At 38.6% G+C, this 19,434-nt stretch overlaps 1 protein-coding gene across 1 annotated transcript in view; it reads left to right on the top strand.

The window, feature by feature from the left end:
- LOC106921132 (uncharacterized) overlaps positions 1-18,861 on the top strand; it is a 29,782-nt gene extending 10,921 nt beyond the window's left edge. The window contains exons 2-7 of the mRNA XM_088002511.1: positions 3,459-3,505; positions 3,656-3,760; positions 5,058-5,168; positions 5,276-5,429; positions 5,715-5,875; positions 5,956-18,861. Coding sequence (XP_087858637.1) covers positions 3,459-3,505; positions 3,656-3,760; positions 5,058-5,168; positions 5,276-5,429; positions 5,715-5,875; positions 5,956-16,626 — 11,249 coding nt within the window. The 3' untranslated portion in view covers positions 16,627-18,861. The remainder of the gene's footprint in view (positions 1-3,458; positions 3,506-3,655; positions 3,761-5,057; positions 5,169-5,275; positions 5,430-5,714; positions 5,876-5,955) is intronic.
- Positions 18,862-19,434: the final 573 nt, after the last annotated feature.

The raw sequence follows: 19,434 nt of genomic DNA, 5'->3' as shown, positions 1-19,434 counted from the left end.
TTGATTCATTTTGTCCAGCTGTTGACTTTAAGTCTGTGTCCATGTCCAACTAGAGCCAGGTATTGTGTAGTTGGTGCTTTTAATCAGTTTTCAGTTAAATTAATTCAATCCAACTCTAAGTCACAAAATGTCACCAAAATCACTCTGTCCCTCTAAAATCTTTCAGAAAATTGCAAAAGTGTATTGAATTGTATTGTTTGCTGAATATCGCAATATATATGGTATCGTGAGCAGAATATCGTGTATTGTATTGTATCGTGAGATTATTGAATCACTACAGCCCTACTATTCCTGAGGATTGATGAATTCGTCCAATTGCCCAACCTTACATTCCAAGCAATAAGCAGAGATGAAAAAAAGTCAGTTGTGGGTTTGTTTCCATGGCTCAATGTTGGTAAAATGTTTAATTTGCAGATGTATGTTTTGTTACATGCCATTTTATTATTTATGTGTAGTTAAATGTTAGTGTAATTATAAAGTGTTCATTACCGAAACATTCTTATTCATTACCGACATACGTTTTTTCATTACCGCTATGCTCATTTTATGATAATTTATTTAGATTAGATAAAAGAATTACATGAACTTTTTAATTCCTCAATGAAATGGTCACACTCTTTTATATTATGGTTGTGTTGTTTTTTCAATTTAATGATTTAACACAAAATTAGAACAAAAATAGATTTTAAAATTGTATTCATGTTACGGTAATGAAATAATTGTTTACATTAAAATAATAAATTTTGTTATTAATGACTATTCTTTGTTGGTACCTTCTCCTTTGTGGACACTGAAGTCCATGGTGTCCAAAAAAAGTGGAAAAATGTTTTTGTGGTTTCATATTTCTTCATCAAAATTGTGTTACGGTAATGAATTTATTTCTTCAAAGTCAGACTAAAATGTCTAAAAATACCTTTAAAAATATGCATAGAGGTTATAATTTTACATTGAAAGATAAAATTAGATTCTATTTTATAAAGAAGGTGTGTTTTTGTGTGCATACAATGCATTTTTATTTTTGTTGTAAGTTGTACCATGTTCGTGAGAATCACCCGGCTGTGGGTTGTATTGCTGCACGTTCAGAGAAAGCTGAAGGAATTTTAATACTGTGAACTGTTCAAAACTGGCATGTTTTTAAGACAGACAAATCCAAACGAAACAGATGAGGTCCAAAACTATACATCTATATTTATGCAGCAAACCCGGTTACATACGACTTTCAGCCAAGAAATATGACGTTTCAAGCGCTCTGTTTCTAGACCAGAATAAAATAGGAAACCAGTACAGGTGACAAATGAAATCAGGATGTGACACACAACTCACTACCAGGTATGACTGGAACCTAAACGCTGTCCCGCCTCCCAGCATCTCACAGTGAGCAAAAGACTGTAGCTGCTTTGGCAGTCATACACACTGAAGGACTGCTTGGGGACAGATAGAAACAGCTTCTTGTTAACACTCGGCTCGCTTCCAGGCGCTCACAACCAGCAACCGTGGGTAAGTGAGCTTTGATTTTGATGAAAGGATTCTGCTACTTGAACCTGGTCTAAAATGTAGATGTAATGAATGCATTTATTCCTCTCAATGTTATGGCCTGGGCAGCTGCAGATTCTTTTGTTTTGTTTAAAAGAAGCTTTTGAACTATTAAGGACTGTGGTGTGGTTACTCTGAATTCACAGTGTTTCAACAATGTCTGAAAAGTTCATTTTTATTAGAAGCCACAAAGAAGGGGAGCTGTAATATCGTTGAACCACTCTGCTTTCTCAAGACAACAACACAACCTGAAAAAGGCACATAATTTTGACCTGCTAGTGTTTGGGCTTAGCTGTCTTCTGATGCACTTACACAAACTGAAATACTTTTCCACATGACACACATTACTGTGAGGCGGAGGATGGGGGAGGGAATAAACTGTGCAAAGACACATCCGCAAATACTACAGTAGATACTTCAGATAAGTGCACATATCTCTGACATTTTTTTCTTGAAGCCTGGAGATAAAGTTTTGATTTCAAAGTTTACCCTTTTATGTCAAACATATTCAAAACTAGTTTTCTCAGCAACCAAATCCATAAAATCCCATGTCAAAAGTAAGCAAGGCATTCAAAAAAATGTGGGTGTTACGCTTTGAAAAATGCCGTTCTCAAAGCAAGTTAAACTATAGAAAACAATATATTTTTTTATAAGTGAAAAGCATCAGGCAATGGAACTAGTACGTTTTTTTATCAATAGTCAGAAATTATTGAGCTCTTATATCTTGCTGAAAAGTAACTTCTAAGTTAGTTTTGCCTTATTTCAAACATACTGACATATTATGCACTAGAAAGTAGACCAAAAATACTTTGTAAGATTTTGTGTTTTGGTTTATTTTGCAGAGTATTCTCTATCATATTTTGGTTTACGTTAAATATTTTTGAGGCTGGTTATTTTAAATTAATCAGTCAACTTTTCCAGTCGTTAATGTATGTGAAACATTGAGAAATAAAAATAAAATCAACAGCGGCTTCATGTTAAAATACCGTCCATTCAGACTAAAAGTAAAGAGTGGTGGTCTTAATCAGAATTTTACTATGTTCACAAAGATCAACTATAATAAAAAATAATCAATAATAATAAAATAATTATAATAATAATCAGACAGCTCCTTCTCGACAACCATGAGGAGCCAGCCTATGAGGCTTCAAAGTTTAATGTGAGAATCAATACAGTGGATCACTTAACAGATGGAGGAGGCAGCGGCTCCCTGAGGAAATCATTGCCAGGAAGAACTCTAAATAGTTCCACCGTCGGCTCCGGTGTCGTTCTGAACCTCAAGATGAATCCTGTGTGCGAGGCTGGATGGAATTCCATCTTTTTAACTCAACGTTATTACATTACAGTTTTCTGTGCATCAAGAGTATTTGATTGGATTTGTGTCGTTTGTGGAATGATGTCAAATATCCCACATTGCCATACTTTCCCGTGTCTCATGTAGTTGTTTGGAAGCTCTGGTGAACTCTCAGCTTCTGAGTTGGTTCTAAACGCAGGCTGGAGGCAGGACCAGTCAAAGTAAAGCGGAAGGTTATTAAAAAGATGCACTCATAAGAAAGGTGTGCAGAGCAGACCAGAAGAAACCAGTGGCACATGGAAATGTCGATACGGGGATCTAACAATGAATGTGAGAGATCTGGCAGTATACATAGGCAGTGAGGAGGTGATTACTGATGCAAGAGCAGGTGGGGCTAATTATCTGAATGTGCAGCAGCTGTGGCAAGGCAGGAGCCGAGGCAGAGAGGGGGAAAATTTATAGAAAATCAAAAAGAGATTAAAAGAAAGATGACAAGAGTAAATTCAAAATCATATGAATCCACCGAACTAAAACAAAGTGACAAAAACATTGTGTTGGTTTGTTCATTAAGTTTAGACATGATGTTAGATTTCTTTTGGTAATATTTTGGCTTGTGTTTTTAATTTTTAAGCAGGGAGAAGACTGCGAGCACCAGAACCTGCCACACAGGATGATTCAGTGAGTAACCGGAACCTACTGGAAAATCACACTCTATTATTTCCCTGATCTGTACCTTTATCTAAACTTACTCCACAAGCATGATGTACGTTCATAGTACGAATGACAGAAATAACTTTGTTTTCATGTTAGCTGACTTTGTTCACACAGATATGCGAAGAACCGACTCAGTTTGCCGAGGGGGAGAGACCCCGGCCACAAGGGTCATCCCCGGTCCAGGAGTATCCAGAGGCGGCAAAATACGCTGACAAAGAGGTACAGAGAGCAAAGATACAGCTGAGCTGCACAGACATGAACCGTCCAGGAAAGGAAAGAGAAATTAGTCTGAGTTGATTTCCTTTCTCAGCTGAATTCATTTGGAAATACTTTAGCATTTTGATTCTGGATTTTATTTCTACTGAGTCCAAATTTCTACAATGATGGAAAAAGTAAACATGAGATCTGCCAGAGCTCACAGTGGGGAAATCAGTGGTTTCTCACTTAGGCCTGTTTGCGTAACAACGTTTCCAAAAGGTTTTTTTGTTGCACATCTGACAAAAATTGTGTTTACACACAAGCAGTACTGGAAAAGGTGCAGTGTGAATTTCAGACCAGTAGGAGGCGGTGAAACTTTGTGTATTTTCTGATCCAGACGTGTGTTTATATAATCATTCTATATGTCTTTGCTGACTGCATACATTTTCCACAATGGGCAGATTTCAGATTTGTAATTTTTTAGATCTTGCTTTAACACACCACATCATCTTTGGAGGTGCAGCAGAAAAGAAAGAACCATTGTTATAGATTTATTCTGTGCATGGGTCAAAACTTAGTCCACAAGCACAAGATGGGCTGACTGATGCCATTGTTTCCATAATGTTTTCACTTTGCACTTTGAAAGGATTTGAGTCGCATTTCATTTTTAAAAAGTTTTGCTCTGGAGCCCGTTGTCAAACCTATGCGTCTTTGTCAAAAAAGAAAAAATGCTGCTGCCATGGACACAAGAGGCCAAAACATTTGTATTTTATTGTCCCGGTGTTGTCGTGTAAACAAGTCCTTATTCCAATTTAAAATCCAAGATGGCTGCCAAGTGTTTGAAACTGTTACAAATACAGTGACAAACTGTTTATTTAGGCTTTTATCTCTCCCACAACTGTACAACTTCCTTCAGAGAACATGTATATTCCTTTAGCTTGTTTTGCTAATAGCAGTTAGCTTGTCACTGAGCACAGCAACTAGCAAATTCCAATGATTTTCCTGACTTATAACTGTTAATGCTGTTAAATCTTTTCCAAAGCCACATTCCAATTTTAATGTTTTCTAAACATAGATCAATGTACTCGCGCAGTCCTTTTAAAACTTTTTATAAGCTTTACTTTTAAACTTGTACAGGTTTAACACAGAGACAGCCCATAATACTACCAGAGATACTTATACCACAGCATGTGAATAAAGCTTAGAAATGTAATAGAAATGAAAATCTTTCCTGTTTTTATATCTGTATGTATGGTAGGCTAAATTGATATTTCAGCATTTGAACAAAACAACACCTTTCTAACACTATTGTTCTTAGTGTGAAGAACATGATGCAGACCACAAAGCTGGGAGTGGACACAAAGGTAAAAAGTCTGGCCTCGGCTCCATCTTCGAGAGGACCTCCACTCCAAAAATGAGTAAATTAAAGGTCTGACATTCACACCATTCATCCTTCACATGCAGGAATCCATATAGGCTGTGAACCTGCAGTTTAAGTAAGAACATCTGTCCTCTTTGTTTCGGGTGTGTCTGCAGGAAGCTCCCAGTCCTGAAGGTGGCGTTATAGTGAACACAGCCCAGGATGGGTGTGCAGAAGGTCTGGTTTATGGCGGAGGAGGGAAAGAGGGGATCTTCATAAAGAAAGTAGTTCCAGAGTCACCAGCTTCAAAAAGTTTAAAAGTCAAAGAAGGTTATTTATTCATTTTATTATGAATACTAATTAGATATACATGATTATTAATTTGTGCAACATCAATGTTACACAAATTAACAGTGAGGTTAATTTGTGTAACAAATTAATTTGTTACACAGGTTCAAAACAAGTTAGAAATAAATAACAAATAATTGTAATTTCAATTATTTTGTCCTAGTTTGTTCCTTAAACACCACTTATTTTGTTGCAACAGATTGAAAGTCAATTCTTCTTTAGAGGATCTGATCATTCTTTTTTTTTCCCCGTTGTTTTTTTTTGTAGGTGATCAGATTCTGAGCGCCACAGTGTATTTTGACAACATGTCGTATGAGGACGCCATTCAGATTCTGGAGCATGCTCAGGCTTACAAGTTGAAGCTTTGCCTAAAACGCCAACCGGACATCACAGAGACGGAACCAACTATCGATTCAGACGTTATTCCTGTAACTATTTTGAAGTTGTATCTGCTAGTATTTTTTTTCATGAATGTAATTTGATATTTAATGTTTCCGTTGCTTAACAGGAGGAAGATGTCGGCTCCACAGAGATGAGGGAGCAAGGAAAAACCAGAAGACGTGGCGACGCTCGCATCTCATGGCCAAAGTTTCCCTCCTTTGGAAAAGGACGTAAATCTCGTTTCACGAGGTCTCACAGTTCGTCAGAAGCAGATGAGCAGAGAAAACTTGAGCTTAGTCCTACGACAAGTGACACAGAGTCACCTGCAAAATCCCAGGATGCCCTGAAAGGAAAGAAGAAGCATAAAATAAAGTTCTCTGGTCTAACGAGAAGAGGCCGCATAAGTTCATCTGAGGACCAGGACACGGATGCTCCAACATCTGGGCAGATGAGTAGTGACGTTCAGCAGAAGCAGGAATCAGACACACTTTCACCTGAGTTCCCTGAATACCCCATTGGAGAAACACCAGAGATCAATGAACAGGCAGGGGAAGCTGTGGAGTCTGGCCCGGTTCAACACAAGGTGGAACTCGTCAGTATAGACGCTACTTTGAAAACCGCAGATCAAACCGTATCGCTGGGCGATCCGGAAGGCCAGTCTGGAGCTCCAAAATCCCCAGACGAGAAAAAAAAGAAGAAGGAGAGGTCAGAATTAAAAATAAAGATCCTGGGGAAGGACAAATCGCACAAAAAAGACGCAAAAGCAAAATCCTCTCCCAAAAGGCTTAAGACTCTAGGAGCAAGTGTTGAAACGGAAGATCTTCCAGAAGCAGGAAAATCTGCTGCTATCTCAAGCTCTGAGTCAAAAACCAAACTGCTGGGAGATCAGTCTATGGTCGGTGTAGATAGCAAAAGCCAAGGTGGAGAGAGTTCAAAGCTAATCTCATCCAAATCCATTACATCACAGATAAGTTTACCAAAGGTGGAACTTGACATATCAGTGAGGAAATCTCCCAAAAAAGGCGACGACAAAACACAGAAAGGAAAGGAGACGAAACTGAAGCAATCCAAAAAGTCCAGTCCAAAACATAAGCAACCTGAATTAGACATGAGCAACGTTGCTAATGCAGAAGAAATGCAAAAGGTGAACGATCAAGAACCCTCAACTATAACTGGCCACGTTTCCACAACACAACTTCCCAAACGTGAAGACATTGAGATTCCAGGAATGGAGGACATTTCTGGGAAAACCACCTTGGAAACTAAAGCTGATTCTAAAAAGCGCAACAAAGAAAGCAAGGCTGAAACAGTGCAAATGTCAATTGATGTTGATAGTGTGAAAGAAGCGGTTTCTAAATTACCTGGATTTAAGCTGCCTCAACTGGATATATCTGGGGTGCCTATCCCAGAAGAAATAACTGTCATAGATGCTAACGCACAAAGAATATCTGTAAAAACGCCCACCAAAGTTGCAAAACCAAAACAAGAACATCTGACAAGCTCTGACACAACGGCATCTTCAGAAATCTCCAAAACAATCTTTTTAACTGACAGCAGGTTTGATTTTAAGAAATCTCAAATGGAAGATAGGACCAGCCCAACAAAGTGCAAAGGTGAAGAGGAAACTAAAGAAAACGAATTTGAAACAACAAACGGAAAAGCAGCAACAACAGAAGAGCTGAAGACGTCCACTAGACCAAAGATAACGATGCCTAGCTTTGGAATGTCAGCAAAAAGCAGAAGACTGCCTTATATTGGGATTGACATGCAGAAACCAAGCTTCATTCAGGAAAACGAGCTAACAATGGAAACAAGGAAAGATGAAAAACAAACTGGAGAGGTCATATGTAAAGTCAAAATACCTGAACTTGACGGTATTGAGTATATTGACTCAACGGACGAGTCGTTCAAAAAGGATGGTGGCTTGACAAGTTTTAATGTAAGTACTGACACAAAGACAATACTTGCCATTTCTTTAGAAAGTAAAGAAACATCTGATAAACCCGAAGATGAAAGGAATAAGATGTCCAAAGTTGGAACATCTCCTTCGGGCACACCCAGTGGAAAAGAGGATATCTCTGACGAAGGGACAACAAAACCTCTTGACAGAGATGGAAAGACTACATTTAAATGGCCAAACCTGGACATCTCAGTGCCAAAAATGAAAGGAACAACAGTTATTAACACATCTAAGAAAGACACAGCTCACACAGAAGCTCCGAATAAAGGAGGGCTAATCCCAGAGAGCGATACACTCCTCAAGAGCTCAGATGTTCCTAAAGAAATTGCAGAGGCAGAAAAACCTCAAGTGGAAATAAAGCCAACTGAAACTGAAGGCAAGTTTGATTGGGAAGCAAGCAAATTTGCGAAGTTTGGAATTAAAACGGCAAAAATCAAAGGCCCAGAATTTAACTTGAGTTTGTCAAAGAAAGAGATACCTGGTGAAGCTGCAGATAAACTCCCAGAAGCATCTAAAACAGAAGTTACTCCTGGAAAGGGAAATGTATATTTTCTAAAGCAAAAGATGCAGTTAGAAAAACCTGGAGAAGTCAAACCTTTGCAGTCCAAGGGTGAACATGTACAAGGAGGTAAAATAAAAATCCCAAAGTTTGGAGTCAAAACAACAAAACTAGCAGGTCCTGAGATAAGCTTGTCTAAGAAAGATGCAGAGGTTACCCTGCCAGAGGTGAAACCTGAGATCAAACTCACTGAAGGTTCAGAAACAGATGTGAACATAGATAGTGTTAGGCCAAAAGAAAAGAAAGGAATAGAAAAGTCTGATCTGAAAATCAAAACAGTGCAGAAGGAAGGTGAAGCGAAAGGATACAAGATCAAAATGCCCCAGTTGGGAATCGCACTGCCAAAAGTTACAACACATGAGTCAGATTTAAGCCTGTCGAAGAAGGCTAAAGATCTGACACTGCCTGAAGTTAAAGGAGAAATCAAAGATTTTGAGGTTGAAGGAACTGGATCATCAACAAAACTAGATGTTAGAGCTCCTGGAATTAAAGTTGAAACAAAGGATGTTGAAGGATCGTCGTCAAAATTCAAAATGTCCCCTTTTAAAATTCCCAGAATTGGAGCTGCTACTCCAAACCTCAGCGGTGAGGTAAGTGAAGCTTCTGAAACACACACAGTGGAAGATGGGCCTGGTATTGATGCTACCATACCAGACTGTGATGTAAAAATTAAAGCATCTGAAATTGATGGAAGAGCAAGTAAGTTCAAAATTCCAAAATTTGGAATATCACTCCCAAAACTAAAAGGTTCTGAAACAGATACAACCCAATCCCAAAGGGTTGATGTAGATGTCACATTGTTTAAAGGTGACACTGAAATAAAACTCATTGATGCTGAGCATGAAGAACCTGGTATCAGGCTGAAGGGCAAATTTCCCCAGATTGGAGTTCAGCAAGATGTTGAGTACTCAGCATCAAAACCTGAAATCACAGTGCCATTTTCTGATGCTAAAGCAGAAGTCAAGATGTCGCAAGTTGATGGAGAAAAAATCAACTTTTCATCTCCTGTTGTCGTTAATGAGACACCAGAGCTGGAGATCCTGACCATGAAGGCTGAGAATCACCTTGATGGACAAGAAGAAAAGATGAAGCTGTCAAAGATTGGAATAAAGATGCCCAAAATTAAAGGACCAGAATTTCAACTTGGACTCTCAAGTAAAGACACAGATGTCATGGAGGCAGAAGGCAAAGTGGACAAGAAAGCTAAGGCAGAAGTCCCAGTTCCTACAGCAGATGTTAGTCTGGGAAAAGCAGAAATCTTGATACCTTCTGGAAAAGTGGAAATTGGAAAACCAGAAGTGCAAACTCAACCTACAGTTGAAGGACAAGGAGGCAGGTTCAAAATGCCAAAGTTTGGAATCACAATGCCAAAAGTCAAAGGACCTGAAGCAAAGAGGGATGTAGAGGTGAAACTTACTGAGACCAAGACTGACATAAAAATACCTGATGCTGATTTTGAGGGACCAGATGTGGAACAATCACCATCAAAATTTAGTATGCCAACTTTCAAATTACCAAAATTAGGACTGGGCACTTCAGACAAAAATGTAGAAGGAGATGACATTGATAAGGACATTCCTGATGAGGTTCTTGAAGTTACAATTGTTGCACCTAGCTCTGACCTCTCAAATATTGATGTCGACACACATCTTCTTGAAAGTAAAGCTGAAGTTGCACTTTCGAGTGATGATGTGAACAAATACTCCATTGAAGTGGAAGCTACAGCTCCACAAATCAAAGTGTCAAAAAAAGAAAAAGAAGGGTCACCATCCAAATTTAAGATGCCGACATTCAAGTTACCAAAATTTGGGCTTTCTGTTCAAAGGTCTACTGAAGAAGAGCCTCCTCTGGACAAAGATCTCAAAACAGGAGAAGGTGAAATTACGACTTCTGGAGAGATTCTTTCACCAAGTCTAGAAGCACCAAGAATTGATTTTAAGGCTCCAGCAGTAGATTTAAAAACTACAGGAACTGAGAGTGAAGGAAGAGGAAGAAAGTTTAAACTGCCAAGTCTTGGTTTTTCAGCATCGCAAACCAAAGGTCCTGATGGTGACATTACCTTACCCACAACAGACGTTGACATTACCTTACCCACAGCAGATGTTGATGTTACAGTACCACAAGTCAAAACAGAAATCGAACTCCCTGAAGAAAAGTTTAGCAAATCTTTTGAAGTGGAAGCTAAAGCTCTAGAATTTAAAAGTACAAAAAAGGAAACAGAGGGGTCACCATCCAAGTTTAAGATGCCGACATTCAAGATGCCAAAATTTGGGCTTTCTGTTCAGAGCTCCACAGCAGAAGTGCCTCATTTGGACAAAGATCTCAAATCAGGAGAAGGTGAAATTACCACTTCTGGAGAGATTCTTGTAGGAAGTCTAGAAGCACCAAGAATTGATGTTAAGGCTCCAGCAGTAGATTTAAAAACTACAGGAACTGAGAGTGAAGGAAGAGGAAGAAAGTTTAAACTGCCAAGTCTTGGTTTTTCAGCATCACAAATCAAAGGTCCTGATAGTGACATTACCTTACCCACAGCAGATGTTGATGTTACAGCGCCAGAAGTCAAAGCAGAAATCCAACTCTCTGAAGAAAAGTTTAACAAATCTTTTGAAGTGGAAGCTAAAGCTCCAGAATTCAAAGGTACAAGAAAGGAAACAGAGGGGTCACCATCTAAGTTTACGATGCCGACATTCAAGATGCCAAAATTTGGACTTTCTGTTCAGGGTTCCACAGCAGAAGTGCCTCCTTTGGACAAAGATCTCAAAGCAGGAGAAGGTGAAATTACAACTTCTGGAGAGATTCTTGTGGGAAGTCTAGAAGCACCAAGAATTGATGTTAAGGCTCCAGCAGTAGATTTAAAAACTACAGGAACTGAGAGTGAAGGAAGAGGAAGAAAGTTTAAACTGCCAAGTCTTGGTTTTTCAGCATCACAAACCAAAGGTCCTGATAGTGACATTACCTTACCCACAGCAGATGTTGATGTTACAGCGCCAGAAGTCAAAGCAGAAATCAAAATCCCTGAAGAAAAGCTTAGCAAATCTTTTGAAGTGGAAGCTAAAGCTCCAGAGTTCAAAGGTACAAGAAAGGAAACAGAGGGGTCACCATCCAAGTTTAAGATGCCGACATTCAAGATGCCAAAATTTGGGCTTTCTGTTCAGAGTTCCATGGCAGAAGTGCCTCATTTGGACAAAGATCTCAAAACAGAAGAAGGTGAAATTACAACTTCTGGAGAGATTCTTGTAGGAAGTCTAGAAGCACCAAGAATTGATGTTAAGGCTCCAACAGTAGATTTAAAAACTACAGGAACTGAGAGTGAAGGAAGAGGACAAAAGTTTAAACTGCCAAGTCTTGGTTTTTCAGCATCGCAAACCAAAGGTCCTGATGTTGACATTACCTTACCCACAGCAGATGTTGATGTTACAGCGACAGAAGTCAAAGCAGAAATCAAAATCCCTGAAGAAAAGTTTAATAAATCTTTTGAAGTGGAAGCTAAAGCTCCAGAATTCAAAGGTACAAGAATAGAAACAGAAGGATCATCGTCCAAGTATAAGGTGCCGACATTCAAGATGCCAAAATTTGGGCTTTCTGTTCAGAGCTCCACAGCAGAAGTGCCTCCTTTTGACAAAGATCTCAAAACAGAAGAAGGTGAAATTACAACTTCTGGAGAGATTCTTGTAGGAAGTTTAGAAGCACCAAGAATTTATGTTAAGGCTCCAAAAGTAGATTTAAAAACTACAGGAACTGAGAGTGAAGGAAGAGGGAGAAAGTTTAAACTGCCAAGTCTTGGTTTTTCAGCATCACAAACCAAAGGTCCTGATAGTGACATTACCTTACCCACAGCAGATGTTGATGTTACAGCGCCAGAAGTCAAAGCAGAAATCAAAATCCCTGAAGAAAAGCTTAGCAAATCTTTTGAAGTGGAAGCTAAAGCTCCAGAGTTCAAAGGTACAAGAAAGGAAACAGAGGGGTCACCATCCAAGTTTAAGATGCCGACATTCAAGATGCCAAAATTTGGGCTTTCTGTTCAGAGTTCCATGGCAGAAGTGCCTCATTTGGACAAAGATCTCAAAACAGAAGAAGGTGAAATTACAACTTCTGGAGAGATTCTTGTAGGAAGTCTAGAAGCACCAAGAATTGATGTTAAGGCTCCAACAGTAGATTTAAAAACTACAGGAACTGAGAGTGAAGGAAGAGGACAAAAGTTTAAACTGCCAAGTCTTGGTTTTTCAGCATCGCAAACCAAAGGTCCTGATGTTGACATTACCTTACCCACAACAGATGTTGATGTTACAGCGACAGAAGTCAAAGCAGAAATCAAACTCCCTGAAGAAAAGCTTAGCAAATCCTTTGAAGTGGAAGCTAAAGCTCCAGAATTTAAAGGTACGAAAATAGAAACAGAGGGGTCACCATCCAAGTATAAGATGCCGACATTCAAGATGCCAAAATTTGGACTTTCTGTTCAGAGTTCCACAGCAGAAGTGCCTCATTTGGACAAAGATTTGAAGATAACTGAAGGAGAAATGACAATGTCAGAGGAGGTCATTGTAGTTAGCACAGAAGGACCAAGTGTTGAAATTGGGGATTTATCCATAGAGTCAAAAAAACAGGGAAATGAACGTGAAGGAAAAGGAAAAAGGTTTAAGTTGCCAAGTCTTGGATTTTCTGCTACACAGACCAAAGTGCCGGACACAGATTTAAGCTTGAAGACAGGTGTAGATGTTACACAACCAGAACTCAAAGCTGAAGTCAAATTTCCTGATGATGAACTGAAAAGAATAGAAACAGAAATAGAAACTAAAGGACCTGAATTTCAAGTCGAAGCAAAGGACATTGGAGGATCAACATCCAAGTTTAAAATGCCAACTTTTAAATTACCCAAATTTGGGCTTGCCACTCAAAGTTCCACTGAAGAAGTACCCTCTTTTGACAAAGGTGTCAAAATCAGTGGCGGTGAAACCACAGGCTTAGAGGAGGTACTTACAGTTACTACAGAAGGACCAAGCGTTGAAATTAAGGGGACATCAGTAGATTTCAGCACTGAAGGAAGTGATCTTGAAGGAAAAGGAAGGAAGTTCAAACTGCCAAGTCTGAGTTTTTCAGTACCTCAAGCCAAAGAGACAGAGACTGATTTGAGCTTAAGGACAGATGTAGAGGTTGAAGTACCAGAGGTAAAAGCTGAAGTCAAACTTCCACGCAACAAATCTTCTGTTGAAGTGGAAACTAAAGGACTTGAAACCAAAGATACAAAAAAGACTACAGAAGGATCACCCTCCAAATTTAAAATGCCAAATTTCAAGTTACCAAAATTTGGGCTTGCTACTCAAACTTCCACTGGAGAAGAACCTCCATTAGACAAAGGTGTAAAACCAGTAGAAGGTAAAATCACAACTTCTGAAGAGGTTATTGTAGTTACCACAGAAGCACCAACCATTGAAATCAAGGGTCCATTATTAGAGCTAAAAACTGAAGGAATTGATCATGAAGAAAAAGGAAAAAAGTTTAAGTTGCCAAGTCTAGGTTTTTCTGCGACAGAGACCAAAGGGACTGGCAGTGATTTAGGGTTGTCAAAGACAGAAGTAGATGTTACATTGCCAGAAGTAAAAGCTGAAGTCAAACTCCCTGATGACGAGAATCTGATAAAAACATCTGCTGCAATAGAAATTAAAGGACCTGAAATCAAAACAGTAACAAAGGAAGCTGATGGTTCACCATCCAAATTTAAAATGCCTGGATTCAAGTTACCAAAATTTGGGCTTACTACTCAAAGCTCTACGGAAGAACGTCCTCCTTTGGAGAAAGATGAGGAGGATAGTGAACCTAAAAACACTGTCACCATGATAGATACTAAGGCGACTGAAATAACGGTTGTGTCAAAGGACACTGATGGATCACCATCCAAATTTAAAATGCCAACATTCAAGTTGCCAAAATTTGGCCTTGCTACCCAAAGTTCAAACAAACAAGTACAAGATGCCAAAACAGTGAAAGGTGAAAGTACTACTTTGGAGGAAGTTCTCACAGTTACAACAGAAGAACCAAGCATTAAAATTAAGGGTCCACCTGTGGATCTAAGGAGTTCAGAAACTGATGATGAAAGAAAAGGAAGTAAATTTAAACTTCCAAGCCTTGGTTTTTCGTTATCACAATCCAAAGAACCGCATACCAACATCAGCTTACCCAAGGCAGATGTAGATGTCACAGCACCAGAAGTCAAAGCTGAAGTTCATTTTTCCGATGCAAAAGTGGAACAACCTTCTGTGCAAATGGACGTTAAGTCTCCAGAGATCAAAGCTGATATTGACATTACATCAGAAGTTAAAATGCCTAAAATTACATTACCTAAATTTGGAGCTGTAACCCCACATGTCAATATGGAAATACCTAAAATGACCAAAGAGAAAAGGGGTGATGTGGACCTTCATGTTGATACAGATTCAGTAGATTTGAATGTGAAAGAAGGGGAACTAAAGAAATATGAAGTCCAGCTACCTGGTGCTGAGGCAAAAGGCGAAGATGTACCTACAGTTGAACTTGAAGGTAAAGTAAAACGGCTAAATTGGACTTTTCCTAGCATCTCATTTTCAAGAACTGGTGGTAAAGCCTCTGAAGTCGATGTCAACATGGAAGCTCCAAAAGCTGGTGTTACGTCAATGGAGACCAAAATCTCAGATGTTGATGTTAAAAACTCTTCAATGGTCCCTGCAGTAGAAGCAACCCCAGCTCCAGAACTTGACCCAGGCTTAAAGAAAAGTAAGTTTTCACTTCCCAGGTTTTCATTTTCAAAGCCAAGCTTGAAGGAGCCTGAAGTAAAAGCTGACCTCCCAGATCACGGAATAGAAGTCGAAAATTATGAAACTGACATGACAACAGAGTTCAAACTCTCTGCAGATGAAGACAAAAACGTCCTAACTACTTTTGAAATGACAACTTCTGAGGCTGAAGTCAAGTCCAAAAAATTCAAAATGCCAACTATGAAAATGCCAAGATTTGGCATTGCGTCTTATGAGGTAACAACAGAGACGCACATCTCAGATCAAACAGCTGAAGACGATGGAAGTCAGCTGGGAGAGGGTGCTGCTGTTATCATCAAAGGTCCAAAGACTGATTTTAAATCAGATGCCCCCAAATCAGAACAACCAGATCAAGAAACCCTAAACACAGAAAGTGATAGTGCGGTTCAAGGATCTCCAAGTAAATTCAAACTGCCTACCTTTAAAATACCACGGCTGGGTCTTTCAAGATCCAAACCTGAAGATGAATCTGTTCACTTTGAGCATGAAAATAATGAAGATCAACTGGAAATGAAGACTGAGCCAAAAGAAGAAAACCTATCACCAAAACTTAATTTAACATCATTTGGTGACATTCTTAAGTCGATTGATGTTGACTTTGTCGTTCGAAAAGTGGACAAAGTTGATCAAGATGTTGAAACCTCAAAGGAATCTCATGAACCAGGTGAACCCACCACAATGCACACAGCGGCAAAAACAAAGAAAGATACCACCAAAAGTCCAGAGAGCTCGAGCTGGTTTAAATTCCCGAAGTTTGGCCCGTCTTCCCCAACAGAACAACAAAAGATTCCTGACAAAGCAGAACAAGTAAAAGATGGCAGCCCAGTAGGGGAAACCAAGGACGAGGAAGTAAGTCCCACCCTTTCTGTCCAATCATCAGATGCTTTTGCTGATGTAAGCTCTACAATCACAAGTGAGCCTGTTGGCCCATTCATACCTTCCCCAACCAAGGTGACAGTCAAATACTCTGACGAAAGTGCAGGTGCTGGACTTGAAGAGATGCACAGTGACATCATAACTTCCACCACAAGGACTGAGCTGATTACAGATGTGCCCTCCTTGCCGGAGAAGATCACTATTTTGTCTTCTGGTGTTTCATCTTCTTCTGAAGATACAGTAAGACTAACGTCGGGAAAAATACACATCATTACATCAAACATACACCCTACTCCTGAGTCACAACATGCCAAGATTCTGTCTGCTGTCCAAGTCCAATCAGCCGAAGGCTTTGCTTTGCAGTCGGAGGGAGATGAAGCTCCATCGTGGATGGTCCAAGATGTTCAAAGTGCCACAAGGACAGTCAAACACTTAGTCCAAGAAACAACAACTGAAAGAAGTGAGAACAAGGAGACCGTGGTTATAACCAAACAAATCACCCATATATTTGGCCCCACAGACCCCATCTCAGGGGAGACAGCATCATCTATTCAACGTCTCAAAGACTCTGTGCACACTGAGAAAATGAGGTTCTTTGATGAGGCTGAGAAGTGAAAGAAGAATTTGAATTTGTGCTTAAAGATACAACTCCTTGTTAAGGCTCGCCATAAAAGAAGGGCATAGAGTTTCACCGCCTGAAGTTAAAAACAAAATGGCAACTGGATGAGGGACCAATCTAACACACCAATCACTGAAAGTTCTTTGTTAGCATCCAGGTATCACCACAGCAATGTGATGTGGAGTTGCATGCTTATTGAGCTTTATAGAATTGCACCGCTGTAGCAAAGTGCGACTGTTACATTTATATTGTGGTCAAGATGTTAATAAGCTGGTTAAATGATTCTCCTCAATGCATAACATATGTTTGTTTATAGTAAACAATGTTTGATTTATGCTAGCATACACAGTGCCTTGCAAAAGTATTGATAGCATCATCACATTTCATTACATTACAGCTACAGCATTCATGAAGTTTAATGGGGATTTTGGATCCTAAAATGGTGGAAAACAATACATGGTATTTAAATTAAGTGAATATTGCCAATATTCTTAAAGAAAAATCTGGAAAATGTGATATGTTAACACACAACCCTCCTTAAGTTCTCAATAGATACTAGAATTACTTTTGGCTGCAGATCCCAAGGGTGCGTTTCTGGAGGCTTTGTAGACAAAGGAAACTTTTCACATTGTTCTGTGAACCTTAACCTTCAACTCTTGCCACAAACTTATTTGGACTGTCCTCCCTTAAGAATAGCAACCCCACAGCATGATTCTACTAGCACTATTAAAGGGGCAGTATTATGTAAAATAAACTTTTTTTGAGCTTTACATCACGTTATAATGTTATTCCTCATCAAAAATCATGCCTGGAGTATTGGCTTGACAAATTAAGCTCCATGGCAACCATTCTTGGGGGAACCTAGTGCCACTTTCAAGATGCAGCTCCTCCTATGAGATCAGCTCCTTCAGACTAGTCAGCAGCAATTAGCAAACACCTGGTGGAACTGCACATCTGCTGAGCTCATAATAGGAGCTACTTCTCAGTGAAATGCTGGTTAAAAAAATGTTAAAGGCTTAACAGAGGAGCCATGTTGTGATCACTTCCTGTAGGTGGGGTTTCAGAAAGAGCAGGAATTTTTAAAGAGACAGAGGCCCAATTTCAAGGTGCTAAATTACAAAGTCAAATTTCTTTTAAGTCATAGTACATATATAGCATTTTTTAAATAATTGAAGTTAACATAGTTGATTCTGTTCAGTTGATTATGCTATAAAATGGCACATATGACCCTTTAAGCAGAATTTAATTTGATTCCTATTACGACCACTTGAGTTTCAATACAGGTTTCCAGTTCTCTTAAAATTTAAAGTTAATATGTGAAATATATTAACTTTTAAATAATGTATTATGAAGTCATCAAATCAAAATTGATAGGATTGTCATTCTCAATAAAATCTAAAAGTCTTAGCTTTTTGGTGTTTGTTAAGATTGAAACATTATGGAGGCTCCTACAGGTTTGGGTGGCCTAAGCAGTGGCTTAGTTTGCCTGTACATTAGGCTGCTCCTCTGAATAATGCAAACATTTTTATTTTGGAAAAAAAAGTTGTAAAAATGCATTTTTCCTCCCCCCCACTTTACTTCAATGTGCTACTTTGAGTTAGTTGCATCACAACCAAACAATACGTTGAGATTTTATGAAAAACTTTGAGGGTTATGAATTTTTCTTCTAAGACACTGTGTGAAATATTTCCTGTCAGTTTGTACTTTTAAAATCAGTTCAAGTCACTTTGCATAATTACCTTGCAGGACGATGACTAGAGCATTCAGTTAAAAAAAAGAAAGAGGAGAGAGACAACGTTGCTGATATTCCAGAGTATGTTCACAGCTAGCGCTTAAAGCAGAAAAATATTTACAGCAAAAAAAATCTATATACAAGTAAAAAAAAAGCAAATGTACAGGAATTATCTATATACTGTGGCTACAGTGGATGTGTAAAGAAACACCATTGCAAGGCTGAAGTAAAATGTTCATTGTAAAACTCTTAAAGTGCCCTGCTGCAATTACACTTGTAACAAATCACTGTGCAGAAGCTACTTTGCTATGATGTGCACTAAAACTGTTAAGTATATCTTCCTTTAGTAGAAGAACTACTGACCCAGCCATGTAAATAGCTTTTGGAAGCCATGTTATTTTTTTGGTCACTGCTCTTGTTTTTATCCTGATAGGCTATAATATAACTGAATGTATTTACAAAGTTACACTCAATAAATAATATAAAAATTAACATAAAACTTTTTCCAAGTTTGTTGATTGATTGTCTTTCTTCTTTTCTTTCTTAAAGATAAATCTTAAAAATAAATTAATCTTTCATTATAGATTTAAAAACTTGAGGGAAATTTAAACCTCGAGTTTAAATTTAAACCTTTAAATTTTAAGTTTAAACCTTGAGTTTAAATTTTCTTCATCTAAAAAAAATCTTTTATCTTCTTTAGTATCGGAACATTATTGCAGTTATTTAGCTGATCGTTGTTTGGTGACCACTGTTGTTTTGCATTTATACTATGCATAAAAAACTCATGTCTTAAAGGAGGGTCCCTTCCCCTCTTGATGAATTAATGGATGAATGGATTTTTATGATATTTATTTTGATAAATTATGCAACAGAAGAGACATTTATCTGAAAAGGACAGTTAATGTGGAAGGCGAAGCACAAGCTCCGTCTTTGGACTCAGCTTCAGGAAATGTAACAGCAGAAATATTCCGCTAGAGGGAGACACAGTTCATTCTTTTAATAAAAATGAGTTCATCTGTTACCCGGTGTAGTCCAACTTTGACTACTTCCTCATCATTACAATTTTTGTTTT

The sequence above is a fragment of the Poecilia mexicana genome, unplaced genomic scaffold, assembly GCF_051168715.1.
Source record: "Poecilia mexicana isolate PSO_F unplaced genomic scaffold, ASM5116871v1 scaffold_22, whole genome shotgun sequence".
Taxonomy (NCBI): Eukaryota; Metazoa; Chordata; class Actinopteri; order Cyprinodontiformes; family Poeciliidae; genus Poecilia; species Poecilia mexicana.
This window is presented reverse-complemented; position numbering and strand designations above follow the sequence as displayed.